This window comes from Bombina bombina, chromosome 12, assembly GCF_027579735.1.
Source record: "Bombina bombina isolate aBomBom1 chromosome 12, aBomBom1.pri, whole genome shotgun sequence".
Lineage (NCBI taxonomy): Eukaryota > Metazoa > Chordata > Amphibia > Anura > Bombinatoridae > Bombina > Bombina bombina.
In genome coordinates, this window is record NC_069510.1 from 93,831,324 (window position 1) to 93,851,263 (window position 19,940).

General features: G+C 38.0%; 1 protein-coding gene across 1 annotated transcript in view; it reads right to left on the reverse strand.

The window, feature by feature from the left end:
• Positions 1 to 19,940, reverse strand: part of OLFML2A (olfactomedin like 2A) — a 91,813-nt gene that overhangs the window by 22,036 nt on the left and 49,837 nt on the right. The window contains exon 5 of the mRNA XM_053695828.1: positions 13,149 to 13,413. Coding sequence (XP_053551803.1) covers positions 13,149 to 13,413 — 265 coding nt within the window. The remainder of the gene's footprint in view (positions 1 to 13,148; positions 13,414 to 19,940) is intronic.

Consider the following 19,940-nt stretch of genomic DNA (forward strand, 5'->3'; position numbering starts at 1 on the left):
ACCAATAAGCAGCTAGCTCTCAGTAAGGCACTGCTGCTCCTGAGCCTAACTAGGTATCCTTTTCAACAAAGGATACCAAAAGAACATTTACTTTAACCATTTATAACATTTGTGGCTTGTATCGTTTAAACTGAATAAAAAAGAATAGTTCAAGTTGAACATTAGACAAAGAACAAGTGGCAATGTAACAGCTATGGTCTTCTAGGTAATTCCCAGGTTATTGGCGAGTATCTAATATTTATAGCGAAGGTTATAGTGTATACAGAAAATATAGGAAGAAAAAAAAGGAAATATTACATATATAAACTTATGGTATGTAAATATATAGATGGTGCAGACCCTGGAAATTCAAATATTAAAGGGACACTGAACCCAAATTTTTTCTTTCGTGATTCACATAGAGCATGCAATTTTAAGCAACTTTCTAATTTACTCCTATTATCAAATTTTCTTCATTCACTTGGTATCTTTATTTGAAATGCAAAAATGTAAGTTTAGATGCCGGCCCATTTTTGGTGAACACACGGTGTTGTTCTTGCTGATTGTTGGATACATTCACCCACCAATAAACAAGTGCTTTCCATGGTCCTGAACCAAAAAAATAGCTTGGATGCCTTCTTTTTCAAATAAAGAAAGCAAGAGAACGAAGAAAAATTGATAATAGGAGTCAATTAGAAAGTTGCTTAAATTTGCATGCTCTATCTGAATCATGAAAGAAAAAAATGTGGCTTCAGTGTCCCTTAAACCAAGAAAAAAGAAAGACTATGAGTAAGTAGAAATATTTACTTATCTCAATGAGACAGGAAATTCAGCACTTCACCATATAAAAAACAGAAACACACATTAGTATGTTAGTATATCTCTTTATATAGTAATATCAGATTCGTGGACCACCACAACAGTGTAATCCCCACAAGTGAACATCAACTATACAGTTGTATCAATGACAAAGATATGAAACACACAATTAAAAGCATGGCCAGCTCATCAATAGCATGTAGACAGACAGAAGGCTAATGTAGCGGCTGCAACACCAGAGGGTGGCCCCACATACTAGTAGGAATCTGCCACCTTAGCAATCCTAATGAGGATCTATGCAGAGCTAAAAATGCAAACCTATTGTTTACAATAATCATGAAGCATATATACAAAACATGATGGATTGATAGGGATGAACAACACCATACCAGAGGATAACACCGCGAATCCAGGCGGCTATCTGTTATCATGGAACCTTATTTGGATCTATGTTCATCCATTATTACAAAAATATCTGATGCACAACACAACAGTATAAAACATGTAACAAGTGCCTGTACTTTGATCATCCGTTTAGGCACATAAGGGAAATTTAACAGTTCAAAGGGGCATATAGAATCCTAAACCCTTATTTAATAGCAGGTTATAGTGTATGTGGTTGTTCTGGGACAAATTTTTACGTATGTGGCAAGGTTTTTACAAATATGTCATGTTCTTAGTAACAGTGCTCTTGAGAATTTGATATTGCTTAAGAATATTTTGGTGACAGTGTGTTGTTCCTGGTCAGGGTTCTTATAGAGGTTTAATGTTCTTAGTCAAAGTTCTGGATGAGGGTTGATGTTCCTAATAAGGTTCTGGTGGAGGAAAAGTTCTGGTAGATGTTTCATGTTTCAAGTCAAAATTCTGGAAGAGAATAATAAAGGTTTCTTGGTCTAACATCTAGTGTACATGTTTTTTTTATGGTTTATCTCCTAATGATAGTTTATTGTTACATGGAACAAAATTGGTGACCGTTATAGGTCGTTGTTTGTGTTCTGTGTAAGTCGTCCTATTGTTGGACTGAGGGGGTGTAATGCTTGATGATTCCACCATGTTTACCACTTAACATTAATGAAAACAACAGAGATGTCTTTGGCAAGATCATTTATTTTCCATAAATGTTATCCCCATCTGAAGAGGCAGTTTATATTCCCTTTAATTACTTGGGGGTGGCAGGAATGTCCTAAATTTATTCCAAGCTAATGGAATTGCCAATGCTTTGAACTAGCTCAATGTTGTGGCAATATGTTGAGTCTTAATGTCTCTGCAACACACCAGTTAGGAAGGGGTGAAATATGCAATATAGAAAGAGGCTGGATGTAATTTAAAGGAAGGGGCCTATAAAGCGATCTTTCTGTTTGATGTGATACATAGAAGATGGGAAACAGCTGGATTCTATTTGGCCAGTGCAAAATGATTGGGTTTCCTCTACAAAGTGACGTTTGAACATTGGTGCTATATGATTTTCTGATGTTCATTCCAACTTGTAAGAAGTAAAAGCTCTCTTTGCTGTAACTTCATAGCAGCAGTTAGTATAAATATCTTTTAACAACTACAGACTAAGCAGATACACTTGGCAATGTGATGAGCTGGCCCCTCTTAGATCAGGAATGAAAATGAAATGCTAAATAGTGTTACATGCCTGGTCCTGACTAGTATGGATCTTCAGTAAGCATGTGGTATGTATGGTTTCTGATTTCCATCAAGATACCAGTGGAACAAAATTCAACCTTTAATCTCACATAAAGTACCTATTTGTACACATGATGTTTGTCTGTTATATTCTGGTGTTTGGCTAATGAGCACTGACCTCTACTTAGGGCACTGTTGGCCACTGAAGCAAAGTGGGCAAGTACCCCCTGTGCTGGTTCTTCTTAAAGTAACATAGAAATGTAAAATAAATTCAAATAGGTTAAACACACAAAGTGTAATGCATTGATGCTCCGTATAAGGACATAGCTGGGCGGTGAGCAAATTAGGAATGGCATACATATGTATCCACCAATCACCAGCCATGTACTGCTCAGAAATGGTTAAAAATTGTTAAAAGTATAGTGAAAAATGATTGAATTAACTTTGAGAATTATAGTAAAGCATCCATGTTGTATTAACATCATAGTAATATGTCAGTCTTTATAATGAGCCTTCGGGTCATTGCTCTCTAAATATTACAAGACATCTGTGACTTGTCATTTAGATAGTGGTGATATATTGACAGACGAGTTATAAATAAACTGAGATGAAAACTGAGATCAAGCACTGAAAACATGATGATATTTCTCAATAAAGTGCCATTCTTACCCCATATCTCATCAATAACTAGGAATACTCAAGTGCCTCTAGAACATAAAATATAGGAGGTGCTAGCAAAGATGAGGACAAAGATAAATATCAAAAGTAACTGGTAACACAGGTGGTGGGCCCTGTCTTCTACAATCTATTCTTATCTTCATTTTCAAAATAATATTAGCCCTGTCTTTACCTCTCTTGTCTCTGGCAAGAGAACTGGACATGCAAAGAAATGTGTTTGCCTTGAACATTCCAGACAATTGGCACCTTTAAAGTTTGCGGGTGTATGATAAACCCAGGCACCCCAAGGACTCCTTGTCGCCAGCTGGGATTATTTTAAACAATAATATATATAGTGCCTTTAGTACATTGCAGGTATTTGACCCCATGATTTTTATGTGCAAGTTTCTTGGATGATACAAGCTGTGTTCCTTGTGTGTTGTTGCCTTTACTAGCAGCCAAATATTTAAAATAATATGAATAGCAACCATTTGCCCGTCAGTTTATGAGCCATTGTTTGTCTTGGATACACGTATTATTTGTGTTATTTTTCTTCATTTAATGGGATGCAAGGAACTTGGGATGTCCTGTTTAGATTTACAGAGATGTTAGTGTTGGCCACAGTTTCCTAAAAAACAAACATGAAATGTCTAAACACCTCAGCGAAGACGGGTCTTAAGTGACCAAACAAGTGATGATGAGGTCAGGTTCTCTGGTATTCAAGAAATGGAGAATTAGACTACAAACCTTGTCTATACGAGACTTACTCCTGTTTACCAGAACGTTTTCTACTGTTTTCCATCCTATAGTTTGCCTGAGATCTCTTCTTGCCTGAGATGTTCTCTTGTCCATCTGAGAGGAGCTGTGTGAGCTATAATTGTATGTATCTGAGACCACTGAAATTTTGTGAGATTTTATAGTAAACTTAATTAATTTGAGGAGGTTGCTTAAAGTCTCTTTACAATGAGATGTGGCTACTGAGAAAAGTTTGAGGTAAAATATCTTCCTTTTTTACATAGAGATGTTCAGGTGATATTTTCTAGTTTTTTACAACTATGCTGCATCACTTTCAAGTGCTTCAACATTTCGGTATCATGTCCCTTTAATGAATCTATACCATGTATGTTAATAAACCTCTACAATGTCTCCTGTGGTCATTTCAGAGTGTTGAGATGTGCAAAATAATAGATTGTTTCCAAATAGTCATGAAATAGTTGCAAATATTTCCAAAATGCTATTTCAAAGCTTTATCAAGTTTCTTGAGGTGTCAAATTTGAAAAGGTGTTGAAAAGTCTCTCTAAAATTGGTTGTGATCACTGAGAACTTTTTGGACCCATAGTAAAAAAAAAAGTGCTTTTATATACAGTCGGGTGCAGAAAAGAGACAAAAATGCTCTAATGTGACCACGTCGAAATGAAAAGTGGCTTCTTGGCCAAAAAAAGGGCAGAAAAGGCATCAGCCGATACATTTTGTTTGTTCCTTTGGTTTCCACACAGCCTTGTTGGCAAACTCTAATTATTGCCTTATGTATATCTGTCCTCAGCAGAAGACAGAGATAAATTGAACCCTTAAGTTATAACATGGCTGATTTGGAGAAACTAAAGTACTTTATAGAAACTAAACCTTTACACTAATATCTTCCAAATTTAAAAACTTGTATAATTGTGGGGGGGAAAATAAACTCATCTACATATTATTCTAATGCCAATCTTTGCTTTTAATTTGTCATTATGTCTAGCTTGTATTTACTGTTTAATATCTGTGTGTATATCCATGCATTAAACAAATAAATAAAAAAAAATTCAAACTACATTATGAGCTCCTATTTTATTGAGAGCGTGTCCAGAAGTGTCAGCGAGTGGGTAAAATAAGGCATTCCTTGGGCATGTTTGAAACTGTCTCATAGGTTTGAGTGCAATGCAGAAAAGAAAGCTTCCCCAGTCTATAGCACAAGGGGAAAAAACTATTAAGGCTGTCTCAAATATAATTTTAAATTTAAGGGACATGAAATAAAAAAAATTTCTTTCATGATTCAGATAGAACATACAAATTTAAACAGCTTTCCAATTTATTTCTATTATCAAATTTGCTTCATTTTCTTGATATCCTTAGTATCAACTGGGAGCTAGCTGGATATGGGCTAGATTACAAGTGGCGCTCTAAAGTTAGCGCAGGTCGTGACCAGCAAGTACTTTCCCGTGTATTACAAGTTGAAATTGAAATATTATTAGTATTTTTAAATATATATATATATATATATATATATATATATATATATATATATATATATATATATATATATATATATATATATATCTGTAGAAAACAAATGATACAAAGCACTCTAAGGAATTTTTTAAGGCGCCACTTTAATTAATGTGATGTTTCGAGAATTATTCTATCTTTTTAATCAGATATATATCTATAGCTGGGTATATATACAGTATATATATATATATATATATATATAATTACTATTTTTCCCTGCCTGTAATTGTAAGTCACTTACTATACTATGTTTACAAAACAGTTTTTTAAATCATTTCCGTTATCTGAATGTGCAGAATTGTTTTAATTGCACACTTTCCGAGGAAACAGCTCCTACTGAGCATGTGCAATAATTCACAGTTTACATGTAAATGCATTCTGTGATTGGCTGATGGCTGTCACATGTCAGTGGGAAGGAAAATGGAACCGACTTTAAAAATTGTTAGAAAAAAAATCTATTTCTCATTTGAAATGCATGTGTTGATTATGATAATCTACCATATTAAATAAAAATAAAATTGAAATTAAACTTTCATGAATCAGATAATTAATAAACAAAATCCCAATTTACTTTTATTATGACAAGTACCTCATTCTCCTGGTATCCTATGTTAAATCATAGCTGCTTTCCACAAGAGCATAATGAGGTAGGCTTAAGAACATATGCATGTGCCAACCACTATATGGCAGCTGTATTTGCAACAATGTTTGCAACAATGTTATAGATATAATGCTGAAGACTTGTACGTGCTTTTTAGCCTGATTCCATATGTTCTTATGTTAAAGGGACATAAAACAGGTTGAGATCTGTGCATATCCTAAAAGGGCTAATTAATTAAAAATAGTTTGCATAAAAAATTGTTTAACAATTGCTGGCAAGTATTGTAAAATAATTTTCAAAAATAAGCAAAATTAATTACATAGCTAAGCTGCCTGGAGCAGCCAACTCCATCCCCTTATCAGTGTTTAGACGCAGGCATTGTATTTCAACTGAGTTCACAGCTTCTAGGCAGCTCCAGCAGATAATCCCTATGCATTTTTACATTCTACCAAAACAACAATAGATATAGATACAGCCATAGAAGGAAATGTGTGGGGGGAGTTAGAGCTTTACAATTCAGAAACTAAAAAGAAAGGGTTAATGGCGAGGCACTGCAGTATAAATTTGCAGGTAAAGTAAATAAAGTACATATTATTATATTTTGTCTCTATCCCAACTTGTTTTATGTCCCTTTAAGTGAAAATAAATGTAAATTGGATTTTTTTTCTGTTTTGGTCTCATTTGTTAAAATTTAGCTCTGAATCTTGGTAGCTATATGTTTAATATTGTTACTGGGCCCCAGTACAAAGGCTGTGGCAGGGCCCCTCATTGTAACTGGGCTCTTTTATGTTTGCAATAAACAGAGGCTTAGCTGACAGGCACATAGGGGAGCTGTTTCTCTGCAGCTGTGAGTTATCCTTCCCTAGCCTTTCTATACAAACACAGAGGTAGGTTTTTATGTACAACAACACTGTGGCGGCCATCTTGGAAACTCTGCTGCCATATTCTCAAGGCACAGAGGGGCCAGACATGGTGTAGGGGGAGCAAGGGCCCCTCCAGGCCCCCTGTAGTGATGCCAGATGATACAGATGTGAAGGCCAGGTCTCAATTGAGACTTCTGAGACCACTATAGTTATGACCCTGGTTGCACACACTGCTGCCATAATGAGCTCAATACGTGGAAAGGGGCTGCGTTTCAGTAATAGAGAATTAAACAAACAACAATATCTTATTTGGACAATAATTGCTACCCCACAGATAATCTCTATCCAGTATGGCCATAGGAAAATAGCCACTAAATGGAAAAAATGAGGTGAGCGCTACTCAAAACGGAAATAAGCTTTAAAGTGAAGGTCAATTTAGATGAATCAGTGCCCGGTTTTTAATAATCCTATTAAAAACAAGGGCACTTTAATTAATCAAAATTGACATTTCACTTGTTTTCTTCAAAAACGTACCTTTTAATTCTGACAGCCGCTCCAGCAATTCCCCCGGCCGTCGGAAGCCTCTTCATACATTAGAAATGACGGATCAGTCATCCTCCAATCACGGCTCCCCCCCCCCCCAGGGGAATCATGGCCTGAGGCAACGCCGTTTTTGGAGGAAGCCGGATTCGTCATTTTGGACCCGCGAAGAGGGCTTGCGACGGGCGGAGAAAGCACTGCAGCGGCTGTCAGGATTAAAAGGTAAGTATTTGAAGAAAACGAGTGAAATGTCAATGTTGATGAATTAAAATGCCCTTGTTTTTAATAAGATTATTAAAAACCGGGCACCGATTCATCGAAATTGACCTTCACTTTAAGTAGAGCTTGCCTAATTTGTCAGTTTTGTGGCTCTTTCAGTAATAGAGATCAAGAGAAATAGGTACATTTTATATATAAAGTATACTGGATTTTTTTATTTTAATTAGTTACATCCAGTGGGCTCTATGTACTAAGCGGCGGGCGGACAGCTTCTCAACTCGCAAAGCTGTCCACCCGCCTTCGCTACACACGGACAGCGGATCTGTAGATCCGCTTGCCCGTATGTATCATTACACACTCATCGGAGTGTGTAATGCCCGCCTCTTTATTCGCGCGACCAATCACGCGACTGAAGGGGCTGTCAATCACCGAGAGCGAGCGAGCGAGCTCTCTGTGATTTTCCCTCGCCACCTCAGAGGTGACTTAGGGTGTAAGAAGCAGCGGTCTAATGACCGCTGCTTCTTACATTGCGGGAAGCAGGCTCGCATATGCGAACCTGCCCCGCAAAGGCTCCGGAGCAGCTTTCGCTGCTTCGTACATGGAGCCCAGTGTCTGAATCATGACATTTTACAGTGACACAATATTCAAAAAGGAAATGTGGACGAGTGCTTTTCATTGTTCAATAGAAACATTGTTGCAATATACTTCCAATAGCAAAATCAATTCTTCTAGATAAAATTGTTACTGTGGCACCAACATTTAAAGGGATATAAAACAAAAAATATATATACAGGTAGCCCTCAGTTTACGCCGGGGTTAGGTTCCAGAAGGATTGGCTGTAAATCGAAACCGTTGTAAATTGAAACCCAGTTTATAATGTAAGTCAATGGGAAGTGAGGGAGTTAGGTTCCAGGCCCCTCTCAAAATTGGCATAAGTAACACCTAATACATTATTTTTAAAGCTTTGAAATTAAGACTTTAAATGCTAAACAGCATTATAAACCTAATAAAATAATCACACAACACAGAATATATAATTAAACTAAGTTAAATGAACAAAAATATTTGCTAAACAGCATTTTAAACCTAATAAAATAATCACACAACACAGACTTCACTTGTATTTTTCTGCAAACTGTTCTTTCTATGCATTCCAATCTGGACTGATTTATAGACAGGAAGATATTGTTCCTTTGAAATCTGCTCGATAGCTCAGGTCTGGTTAAACTGATTAATTTCAACTTGCTTGGCTTTGCTGCAACACAAGAGGACAGCTCCACCTACTGGCTATTTTAATAAATGCACTGCTTCTCAATGCTTTTCAATAGCAGTCACATGACTGGAAAAAAAGGTTGTTATTCTGAAACGGTGTAAATTGAACCGTTGTAAAACAAGGGCTATGTGTATATTTTATGATCCAGATAGAGCATAACATGTTAAACAACTTGCCAATTTATTTCTATTATCTCATTTGCTTTGTTCTATTGTTTTCCTTTGTTAAAAAGCATACTGAGGTAGGCTCAGGAGCTGGCTGCTGGTTAGTGTCGGCACAAATATACCTCTGATCATTGGCTTACCAATGTGTTCAGCTAGCTCCCAAGTAGTGGATCGCTGCCTCTAATTTAAGGGGTACAAAGAGAATGAAGCAAAATTGAAGTCATTTGGAAACTTGTATGATTATTTGAATCATGAAAAAAATATTTGGGTTTTATGTCGCTTTAAACACCACAACTTCTCAGTGAGCTGGCAGTGTTGACTATTGTGTCAGTGAAGACTTAGGGGCATATTTATCAAGCTCCGTATTTCTGGCGAGCCCTCAGACTCGCCAGAAACACGAGTTATGAAGCAGCGGTCTAAAGACCGCTGCTTCATAACCTGTCCACCTGCTCTGAGGCGGCGGACAGACATCCCTGGAAATCAACCCGATCCAATACGATCGGGTTGATTGACACCCCCTGCTAGCGGCCAATTGGCCGCGAATCTGCAGGGGGCGGTATTGCACCAGAACTGTTGGTGCAAAGATAAATGCAGTGTTCCTGCGCTGGTGCACAAAGCACTCACAGGTGCGTACACTGCAAAAACAGCAATACATTTGACTAGAAAGATTTCCCCCCCCTTTATGTCCCTTTAATTTAGTTTTTCATGTTCCTATAAAGGGACAGTCCACTCAAAATACAACTTTCAAGATTCAGATAGGGGATGCAATTTTAAACAACTTTCTAATTTACTTTTATCATCAAATTTGCTTTGTTCTCTTGGTATTCTTTTGTTGAAAGCTTAACCTAGATAGGCTCATATGGCAATTTCTAAGCCCTTGAGGGCTGCCTCTTATCTCAGTGCATTTTGACAGTTTTCACAGCTAGACAGTCCTGTGTGCCACATAGATAACATTGTGCTCACTTCTGTGCAATTATTTATGAGTCAGCACTGATTGGCTAAAATGCAAGTCTTTCAAAAAAACTGAGATAAGGGGGCAGTCTGCAGAGGCTTAGATACAAGATAATCACAGAGGTAAAAAGTGTATTAATATAACCGTGTTGGTTATGTAAAACTGGGGAATGGGTAATAAAGGGATCATCTATCTTATAAGACAATAACAATTTAAAGTAGACTGTCCCTTTAATGCACTAGCCCATAAATGTACATGAAATGAATAGACAGATGTGCACAATCTCTTGTCTACAGATAGCAGGACGTCTCGCTGCTCAGCAATGTATAAATAAGATTGTATTTCATTCTACTGATAACCCTACTAGCGGGGTCCCTCTCAGTAGCCCCATACAGCCGTTCCCCCCACTAGAGCCCTGCAGTGGAGGAGTCAGATTAGCATTCAGAGGAGAAGTGACCTGAGATATGCCAGTTTTTTTTAGACAATACTGAATGTACATTAGAAAATGTGCTGATCTAGCTGACTCCAGTGCTAGGAAACATCTGGGAATATAAAATAACTTCGCCCCCTGAAACGTCTTGTGTTATTGCTAATGAATTCTGCAAAGAAACCTACTGCGATCTGTCTCGCAAGAGAAAACGCGTGATGCATTTGCAATTGGACATTAAAGGGACGTGATAACCAATCATTTTCTTTCATGATTTAAATAGAACATACAATTTTTATACAAATTTCTAATTTACTTCTTTTATCAAATTAGCTTCATTCTCTTGGTGTCCTTTGTTAACAGAGGTATATATATATATATATAGGGTGATGATTGGGTAGAAATATGGTTGCTCTGCACCTTTAAATAATTATTCAACTGGTATACTTCATGCTAATGTGAAGTGTAACATGTAGTTAGTGTGTCAATTATAGTATAGCCAGTATCATGCACAAGAAACACTTTTATAAAAATGTATTTATATTCATGTGCTAAATAAACATACTTTTTCATACATGGCTTGTAAAGGTTTCTCCTTATCTGCCAGAACAAGTGCAGGAGCTGTGACTTTAATACAGCAATATTAGTGGTGCACACACACGCATTTTTTTTTAGTTTAAAGGGCCATAATACCCAAATGTTGAAACACTTGAATGTGATGCAGCATAAAATATCACCTGAGCATCTCTATGTAAAAAAGGAAGATATTTTACCTCAAAATGTCCTAAGTATTCACACCCCATTGTAAAGGACTTTAAGCAGCAAATCAGTATGGCTGTCCCGGGACAGGCAAGGGAGTAAGCCTCATGCACACTCATATTATTTCCCTATTCAGTTTAAGGAAGTTTACTATGAAATCTCATGAGAGTTAAGCGAAATCTCATGAGATCACAGTAAAAGAATTCATGACCTCAGCACTGTTGATGCTGATTGGCTGCTGTTCGTTTCTTCTTTTTTTTTCTTTTTTTTTACTTGCAGCTGAGCAGTAACTGAAAGATAACGTTTTACACAGCACTTACTTTGGTGAGCTGAGGAGATTGTGAGGTAAAATATCTTCCTTTTTTACATAGAGATGCTCAGGTGATATTTTCCTGTCAGCTTTTTACAGTTATGCTGCATCAGTTTCAAGTGATTTAGCATATGAGCATTATGTCCCTTTAAATATTTTCTTGTTTTTACTTTTTCATATAAAACACATTTAACATGTTTGTTATTTTATAAATGCTACATATAAGCTTTGCTGACGGTATTAAACTCCAAATAAAAGGTCAACTTTAATTATTTAGACAGAGCTTGTTATTTTAAACTATTTTCCATTTTACTTCTAATATCAAATTTGCTTCATTCTCTTGGTATCTTTTTTTGAATGCACTACATGGAGCTAGCTGAACACATCAGGCGAGCCAATGAGAAGAGACCTCTATAGGCAGTAACCAATCAGCAGCTAGCTCTCAGTAGTGCTCCTGAGCCTACCTAGGTATGCTTTTCAACAAAACGTTTTATTATCCACATGAAAAAGCAGCATTTAAAGGGACGTGAAACCCAAAATGTTTCTTTCTTCTGTTATTTAATTTGCGTCATTCTCTTGGTATCCTTTGTTGAAAGGCACACCTTGGTAGGCTCAGGAACAGCAATGCGCTACTGGGAGCTAGCTGCTGATTGGTGGCTGCACATATATGCCTCATGCCATGGTCTCACCTGATGTGTTCAACTGGCTTCCAGTAGGGCATTGCTGCTCCTTCAACAAAAGATACCAAGAGAATGAAGTGAATTGCTAAGGTGTTTAAAATTGTATTCTGTGTCTGAATCATGAAAGAAAACATTTGGGTTTCATGTCCCTTAAAGCATACCGAATTAAAGGGACAGCCAAGGTAACAATAAAGTCCCCTTTAGCATTTTTAAGACACTTTCCAATTTACTTCCATTATCAAACTTTGCACAGTCTTTTTATATGCACACTTTCTGGGGAACAAGATCCTACTGAGCATGTGCACAAGCTCACAGGGTATACGTATACTAGTCTGTGATTGGCTGATGTCTGTCACATGATACAGGGGGCCGGAAAATGGGAGAAAAAATTAAATTTGTGAGAAAATAAATTCTACTGCTTATTTGAAATTCAGAGTTGGTGTTAAATCATTGTCTTTTGATTATGCACGTGTTAATTATATGAACCTACTGCATTGAGTGGTCCTTTAAAGTACCATAAATATCTTTTTTAGAAGTTTAACTTACCTCCCCAATTCTTCTTCTGAAACCTATATTTTTATTTTAAAGAGTCATTATAGTAAAAAACAACACATGCTCTAATTCATTAGAGCATGTCATTTTAAGAGCAACGACCCTGCACCTCTAGGTGGGTTTAAACACATAGTAGAAGTACCACTCTGTACTTGCAGAGAACTTCTGGTCTCTAGCAGAAAGTGTAGCTGCCTCAATCAGCATTGCAGGTGGCACAACCCAGGTGTGTGACTAACGCTGCTGATTGTGCAAGCGTCAGTTTCCGCTCTGGACCAGCAGTGCCTTGTGGGGCCGCTACAGTATTTTAACCATGTGTTTCACCCCTTTGTCGAAACACATAGCACAATTGATTAAAATATCATTCTTTTTACTATATTGTCCCTTTAAACACTTATTTCTGGGCAAGAAACATTACTGTCCCATCAGATAACCACAACTATTTGTCACCCTCACCTCGATGGCTGGTGACAATCTCTGTGTCATCCCCTCGGCCAGCCTTATAGTATGTGACCCCTCGTATGACAACCGGCTGCTGCGCAGGGACTCTCGGTCTCGGAGACGGTTGTGGTACCGCTGCTTTGGACTTGCTAGTTTCCTTTTTGGGTTTCTCAGCTTTCGATTGCTTTTCCTTTGCGGCTTTGGTCAAGGGCTTGTCTCCCGCATTCCTTTTACTGCTGGACGACCTGGTGACGTCTTTGGTTTTCACTCCTGTTGTGTCCTAAGGACAAACAATACAAAGAAGGGTTGTGAAATGGTATATTTGTAAGTATTGGAAACTGTAAATACATATATAGAGGACATTCCAAAGTTTAGAATATATGCACCATGTATGGGAAGGCAATGCCACTAAAGTGGGAATTATAATATAAACAAGAATGTTTTAATATTTGATATTCCATAGAATAAAAATCCATCGTTTTGTTACAGAGAAAGCATATATAAAAGGTTGTTTATATATATATATATAGATATATATATATACTGTATATAAGTAGCCCTTTAATTTGCGCCATTTCACAATAGTGCCTCTACCTAGTGATCATGTGACCATTACTGAGGACGTTGTTCCACGGGCTCCTTAGCTTAAAACAAGATTTGCAGAAAAGCTTTTGCCACCTGCATTTATAACACAGCACTAATACTGTGTACAGCACATGAGAGTAGTTTACCACTTTATGTGAGCTGTAAAACTGCTATCATGCATATAAAAGAGTATTAACATATTACAAATATTTATCTATGCTGGTGTTCTATCGAGAACTCCTATACATCGAAAACTCCAATCTGACGTCACTTCCGGTGATTCCATACATCTGTTTGGTCCGTGTCTCAGTGAGTGACAAGATTCACAACCAATCAGATGGGCACGGCAATCGCCTATCTTCACTATCTATTTTGCCTCCGCTTTTACTTGGGTTTATGCCAGAGGATTGGCTGTGCTCCCCCCAAGACAGACAAAACAAATAGTGAGAATAAAAGACTCACCGGAAGTGACGTCAGTCGTCAGATTGGAGTTTTCAAGGAATTGTAGTTCTCAACGGAACACTGGACTTTTTGATATTGAAACTAACAGGAAGTGTATGTCTGTTTGCATGTTACAAAATGTCTTTTTTAAATGCAGAAAAGAAATACAACTGCTGTTTTTTACATTTACAGCATTAAAGTGATAGTAAATCCTAGTGTTTTTGAAACTCCAGGATTTACCAATGCAACAAATAGAGACTTTCAGTCATGAATTATAACATACTTCATGCTGAAAGTTTCTTTACTTGTTTGCAGCATTCTCCACGCTGAGCACCTCAGGCTGCCCATGGCAAAACACTGTTTTATCACTGAGGTGATTTTAGCCAATAGCGTGCTAGCTATCCGTCATAATGCCAGCTGGCCCGCACGGCTATTGGCTAAGAGGTGGAAACGTCACCTTACTGAAAAAAAAGTGTTCTGCCATGAGAGGCCTGAAGTGCTCAGCGCACTAAACACTTCAGACAAATAAAGAAACTTACAGCATGAAGTATTTTATACTTCATGACTGAAAGTTCCCTATATTTGTTCCACTGGTAAATACTAGCGTTTCACAAATGCTAGGATTTACTATCACTTTAAGTTCAGACCTTTAAATAAAATATTATACAATATAGGGCCTAGATTTGGAGTTTTGCGGCCAAAGGGGTGCGTTAGCTACGCGTGATTTTTTCTGGCCGCACCTTTTAAATACCGCTGGTATTTAGAGTTCACAGAAGGGCTGCGTTCGGCTCCAAAAAGGGAGCGTATAGCATAATTTACCGCCACTGCAACTCTCAATACCAGCGGTGCTTACGGACGCGGCCAGCTTAAAAAACGTGCTCGTGCACGATTCCCCCCATAGAAAACAATGGGGCATTTTGAGCCGAAAAAAAACCTAACACCTGCAAAAAAGCAGCGTCCAGCTCCTAACGCAGCCCCATTGTTTCCTATGGGGAAACACTTCCTAAGTCTGCACCTAACACCCTAACATGTACCCCGAGTCTAAACACCCCTAACCTTACACTTATTAACCCCTAATCTGCCGCCCCCGCTATCGCTGACACCTGCATATTTTTTTTAACCCCTAATCTGCCGCGCCGTACACCGCCGCAACCTACGTTATCCCTATGAACCCCTAATCTGCTGCCCCTAACACCGCCGACCCCTATATTATATTTATTAACCCCTAATCTGCCGCCCCCAACGACGCCTCCACCTACCTACAATTATTAACCCCTAATCTGCCGACCGGACCTCACCGCTACTATAATAAATGTATTAACCCCTAATCCGCCTCACTCCCGCCTCAATAACCCTATAAGAAATATTAACCCCTAATCTGTCCTCCCTAACATCGCCGACACCTAACTTCAATTATTAACCCCTAATCTGCCGACCGGACCTCACCGCTACTCTAATAAATGTATTAACCCCTAAAGCTAAGTCTAACCCTAACACTAACACCCCCCTAAGTTAAATATAATTAAAATTAACTCTTATTAAATAAATTATTCCTATTTAAAGATAAATACTTACCTGTAAAATAAACCCTAATATAGCTACAATATAACTAATAATTATATTGTAGCTATTTTAGGATTTATATTTATTTTACAGGCAACTTTGTAATTATTTTAACCAGGTACAATAGCTATTAAATAGTTAATAACTATTTAATAGCTACCTAGTTAAAATAATTACAAAATTACCTGTAAAATAAATCCTAACCTAAGTTACAATTAAACTTAACACTACACTATCAATAAATTAATTAAATACAATACCTACAAATAAATACAATTAAATAAACTAACTAAAGTACAAAAAATAAAAAAGAACTAAGTTACAAAAAATAAAAAAATATTTACAAACATTAGAAAAATATTACAACAATTTTAAACTAATTACACCTACTCTAAGCCCCCTAATAAAATAACAAAGCCCCCCAAATTAAAAAAAATGCCTTACCCTATTCTAAATTAAAAAAGTTCAAAGCTCTTTTACCTTACCAGCCCTGAAAAGGGCCATTTGCGGGGCATGCCCCAAAGAATTCAGCTCTTTTGCCTGTAAAAAAAAACACAAACAATACCCCCCCCCCAACATTACAACCCACCACCCACATACCCCTAATCTAACCCAAACCCCCCTTAAATAAACCTAACACTAAGCCCCTGAAGATCTTCCTACCTTATCTTCACCACGCCGGGTTCACCGATCCGTCCACCGAAGTCTTGATCCAAGCCTCCGAAGTCTTGATCCAAGCCCAAGCGGGGGCTGAAGAGTGACGTCCATCCTCCGGCTGAAGTCTTGATCCAAGCGGCAAATGAAGAAGTCCATCTTCGGGCAGAAGTCTTCATCCTATCCGGGCAGAAGAGTAGATCCGGACCGGCAAACATCTTCATCCAAGCCGCATCTTCTATGTTGTTCCATCCAATAACGAGCGGCTGATCTTGAAGACCTCCGGCGCGGATCCATCCTCTTCGTTCGACGTCCAACTGAAGAATGAAGGTTCCTTTAAGGGACGTCATCCAAGATGGCGTCCCTCGAATTCCGATTGGCTGATAGGATTCTATCAGCCAATCGGAATTAAGGTAGGAAAATTCTGATTGGCTGATGGAATCAGCCAATCAGATTCAAGTTCAATCCGATTGGCTGATTGGATCAGCCAATCAGATTGAGCTCGCATTCTATTGGCTGAACGGAACAGCCAATAGAATGCGAGCTCAATCTGATTGGCTGATCCAATCAGCCAATCAGATTGAACTTGAATCTGATTGGCTGATTCCATCAGCCAATCAGAATTTTCCTACCTTAATTCCGATTGGCTGATAGAATCCTATCAGCCAATCGGAATTCGAGGGACGCCATCTTGGATGACGTCCCTTAAAGGAACCTTCATTCTTCAGTTGGACGTCGAACGAAGAGGATGGATCCGTGCCGGAGGTCTTCAAGATCAGCCGCTCGTCATCGGATGGAACAACATAGAAGATGCGGCTTGGATGAAGATGTTTGCCGGTCCGGATCTACTCTTCTGCCCGGATAGGATGAAGACTTCTGCCCGAAGATGGACTTCTTCATTTGCCGCTTGGATCAAGACTTCAGCCGGAGGATGGACGTCACTCTTCAGCCCCCGCTTGGGCTTGGATCAAGACTTCGGAGGCTTGGATCAAGACTTCGGTGGACAGTTCGGTGAACCCGGCGTGGTGAAGATAAGGTAGGAAGATCTTCAGGGGCTTAGTGTTAGGTTTATTTAAGGGGGGTTTGGGTTAGATTAGGGGTATGTGGGTGGTGGGTTGTAATGTTGGGGGGGGGGTATTGTATGTGGTTTTTTTACAGGCAAAAGAGCTGAATTCTTTGGGGCATACCCCGCAAATGGCCCTTTTCAGGGCTAGTAAGGTAAAAGAGCTTTGAACTTTTTTAATTTAGAATAGGGTAGGGCATTTTTTTTATTTTGGGGGGCTTTGTTATTTTATTAGGGGGCTTAGAGTAGGTGTAATTAGTTTAAAATTGTTGTAATATTTTTCTAATGTTTGTAAATATTTTTTTATTTTTTGTAACTTAGTTCTTTTTTATTTTTTGTACTTTAGTTAGTTTATTTAATTGTATTTATTTGTAGGTATTGTATTTAATTAATTTATTGATAGTGTAGTGTTAGGTTTAATTGTAGATAATTGTAGGTATTTTATTTAATTTATTGATAGTGTAGTGTTAGGTTTAATTGTAACTTAGGTTAGGATTTATTTTACAGGTAATTTTGTAATTATTTTAACTAGGTAGCTATTAGTTATTAACTATTTAATAGCTATTGTACCTGGTTAAAATAATTACAAAGTTGCCTGTAAAATAAATATAAATCCTAAAATAGCTACAATATAATTATTCGTTATATTGTAGCTATATTAGGGTTTATTTTACAGGTAAGTATTTAGCTTTAAATAGGAATAATTTATTTAATAAGAGTTAATTTTTTTCGTTAGATTTAAATTATATTTAACTTAGGGGGGTGTTAGTGTTAGGGTTAGACTTAGCTTTAGGGGTTAATACATTTATTAGAGTAGCGGTGAGGTCCGGTCGGCAGATTAGGGGTTAATAATTGAAGTTAGGTGTCGGCGATGTTAGGGAGGGCAGATTAGGGGTTAATAATATTTATTATAGGGTTATTGAGGCGGGAGTGAGGCGCATTAGGGGTTAATAACTTTATTATAGTAGCGGTGAGGTCCGGTCGGCAGATTAGGGGTTAATTATTGTAGGTAGCTGGCAGCGACGTTGTGGGGGGCAGATTAGGGGTTAATAAATATAATATAGGGGTTGGCGGTGTTATGGGCAGCAGATTAGGGGTACATAAGTATAACGTAGGTGGCGGCGGTGTGCGGTCGGCAGATTAGGGGTTAAAAAAATTTAATTGAGTGGCGGCGATGTGGGGGGACCTCGGTTTAGGGGTACATAGGTAGTTTATGGGTGCTAGTGTACTGTAGAGCACAGTAGTTAAGAGCTTTATGAACCGGCGTTAGCCCAAAAAGCTCTTAACTCCTGTTTTTTTTCTGCGGCTGGAGTTTTGTCGTTAGATTTCTAACGCTCACTTCAGCCAAGACTCTAAATACCGGCGTTAGAAAGATCCCATTGAAAAGATAGGCTACGCAATTGGCGTAGGGGGATCTGCAGTATGGAAAAGTCGCGGCTGGAAAGTGAGCGTTAGACCCTTTCCTGACTGACTCCAAATACCAGCGGGCGGTAAAAACCAGCGTTAGGAGCCTCTAACGCTGGTTTTGACGGCTAACGCAAAACTCCAAATCTAGGCCTAGGTGTTTTATGTCCTTTTAAAAACCTCTGGCTGTCACACACATACTTTTTTTTTTTTTTAAATATATATCAGTCAAGGGGCAAACAGAAGCTTAAGAAAAAGTTGGCTGTATATTTATTTAGCACAATTATTATTCTGAGAAAGCTGTGATCGAAATGGTGCAGTTTTCGATCTGGAATATTTACGGTTCTGCATAGAGAGAAATGTAAACTGCTGGCTCGCAGCTGTTAGCTTTGTGTAAACAAGAAATCTCTCTAGGCCACCGTAATTACACAATAAATAGCTTTACAACTATAGCATTCTAATCGTTCCTGTTAATCACATACTGATTCATTCATAAGTTACTGCCTGAGGTGCACCATTAAATGCTAATTTTGGGATTGATTCCAACATGGGCAAGTAACAGATCTGTGTATTTAGATAAAAACAGCATTTATTTGTATTCACCCTATAAAGTGATGTTTGTGGCATGTATGGCTGTATTTTGTAAAGAACACTATGGGCTTCATATATGTAGCTGTGGAAGCAGCTTTCAACCCCTTGCAACCGGGGTTAAAGGGACAGTCAAGTCCAAAAAAAACATTCATGTTTCAGATTGGGCATGTAATTTTTAAAAAAAAAATATTTATTTATATCCAGCAAAGTGTACAATCAAAATGAATTCAACCTCTTTGTGCCACGCAGGGCCAGGTAAAACGTATTGTAGAACACATCAAAACAATTAGAACAGCAGTTTCACTTTCTCTCAGCAAATTGATGATCCCCTTAATATAAAGTTTGTACACTTAACTGGGGTCTTTCTATAAGAAAACAAGTAAACTCTCAAATAAACAAAGACGCACAAAAAGAAAGAGAGAAGAAAAAAAAAAAAAAAAGGGGGGGGGGAGAAAGGGGAGGGGAGGAAAACCCTCTCCACCTCCCCCCCGCGTCAGACCATCCAA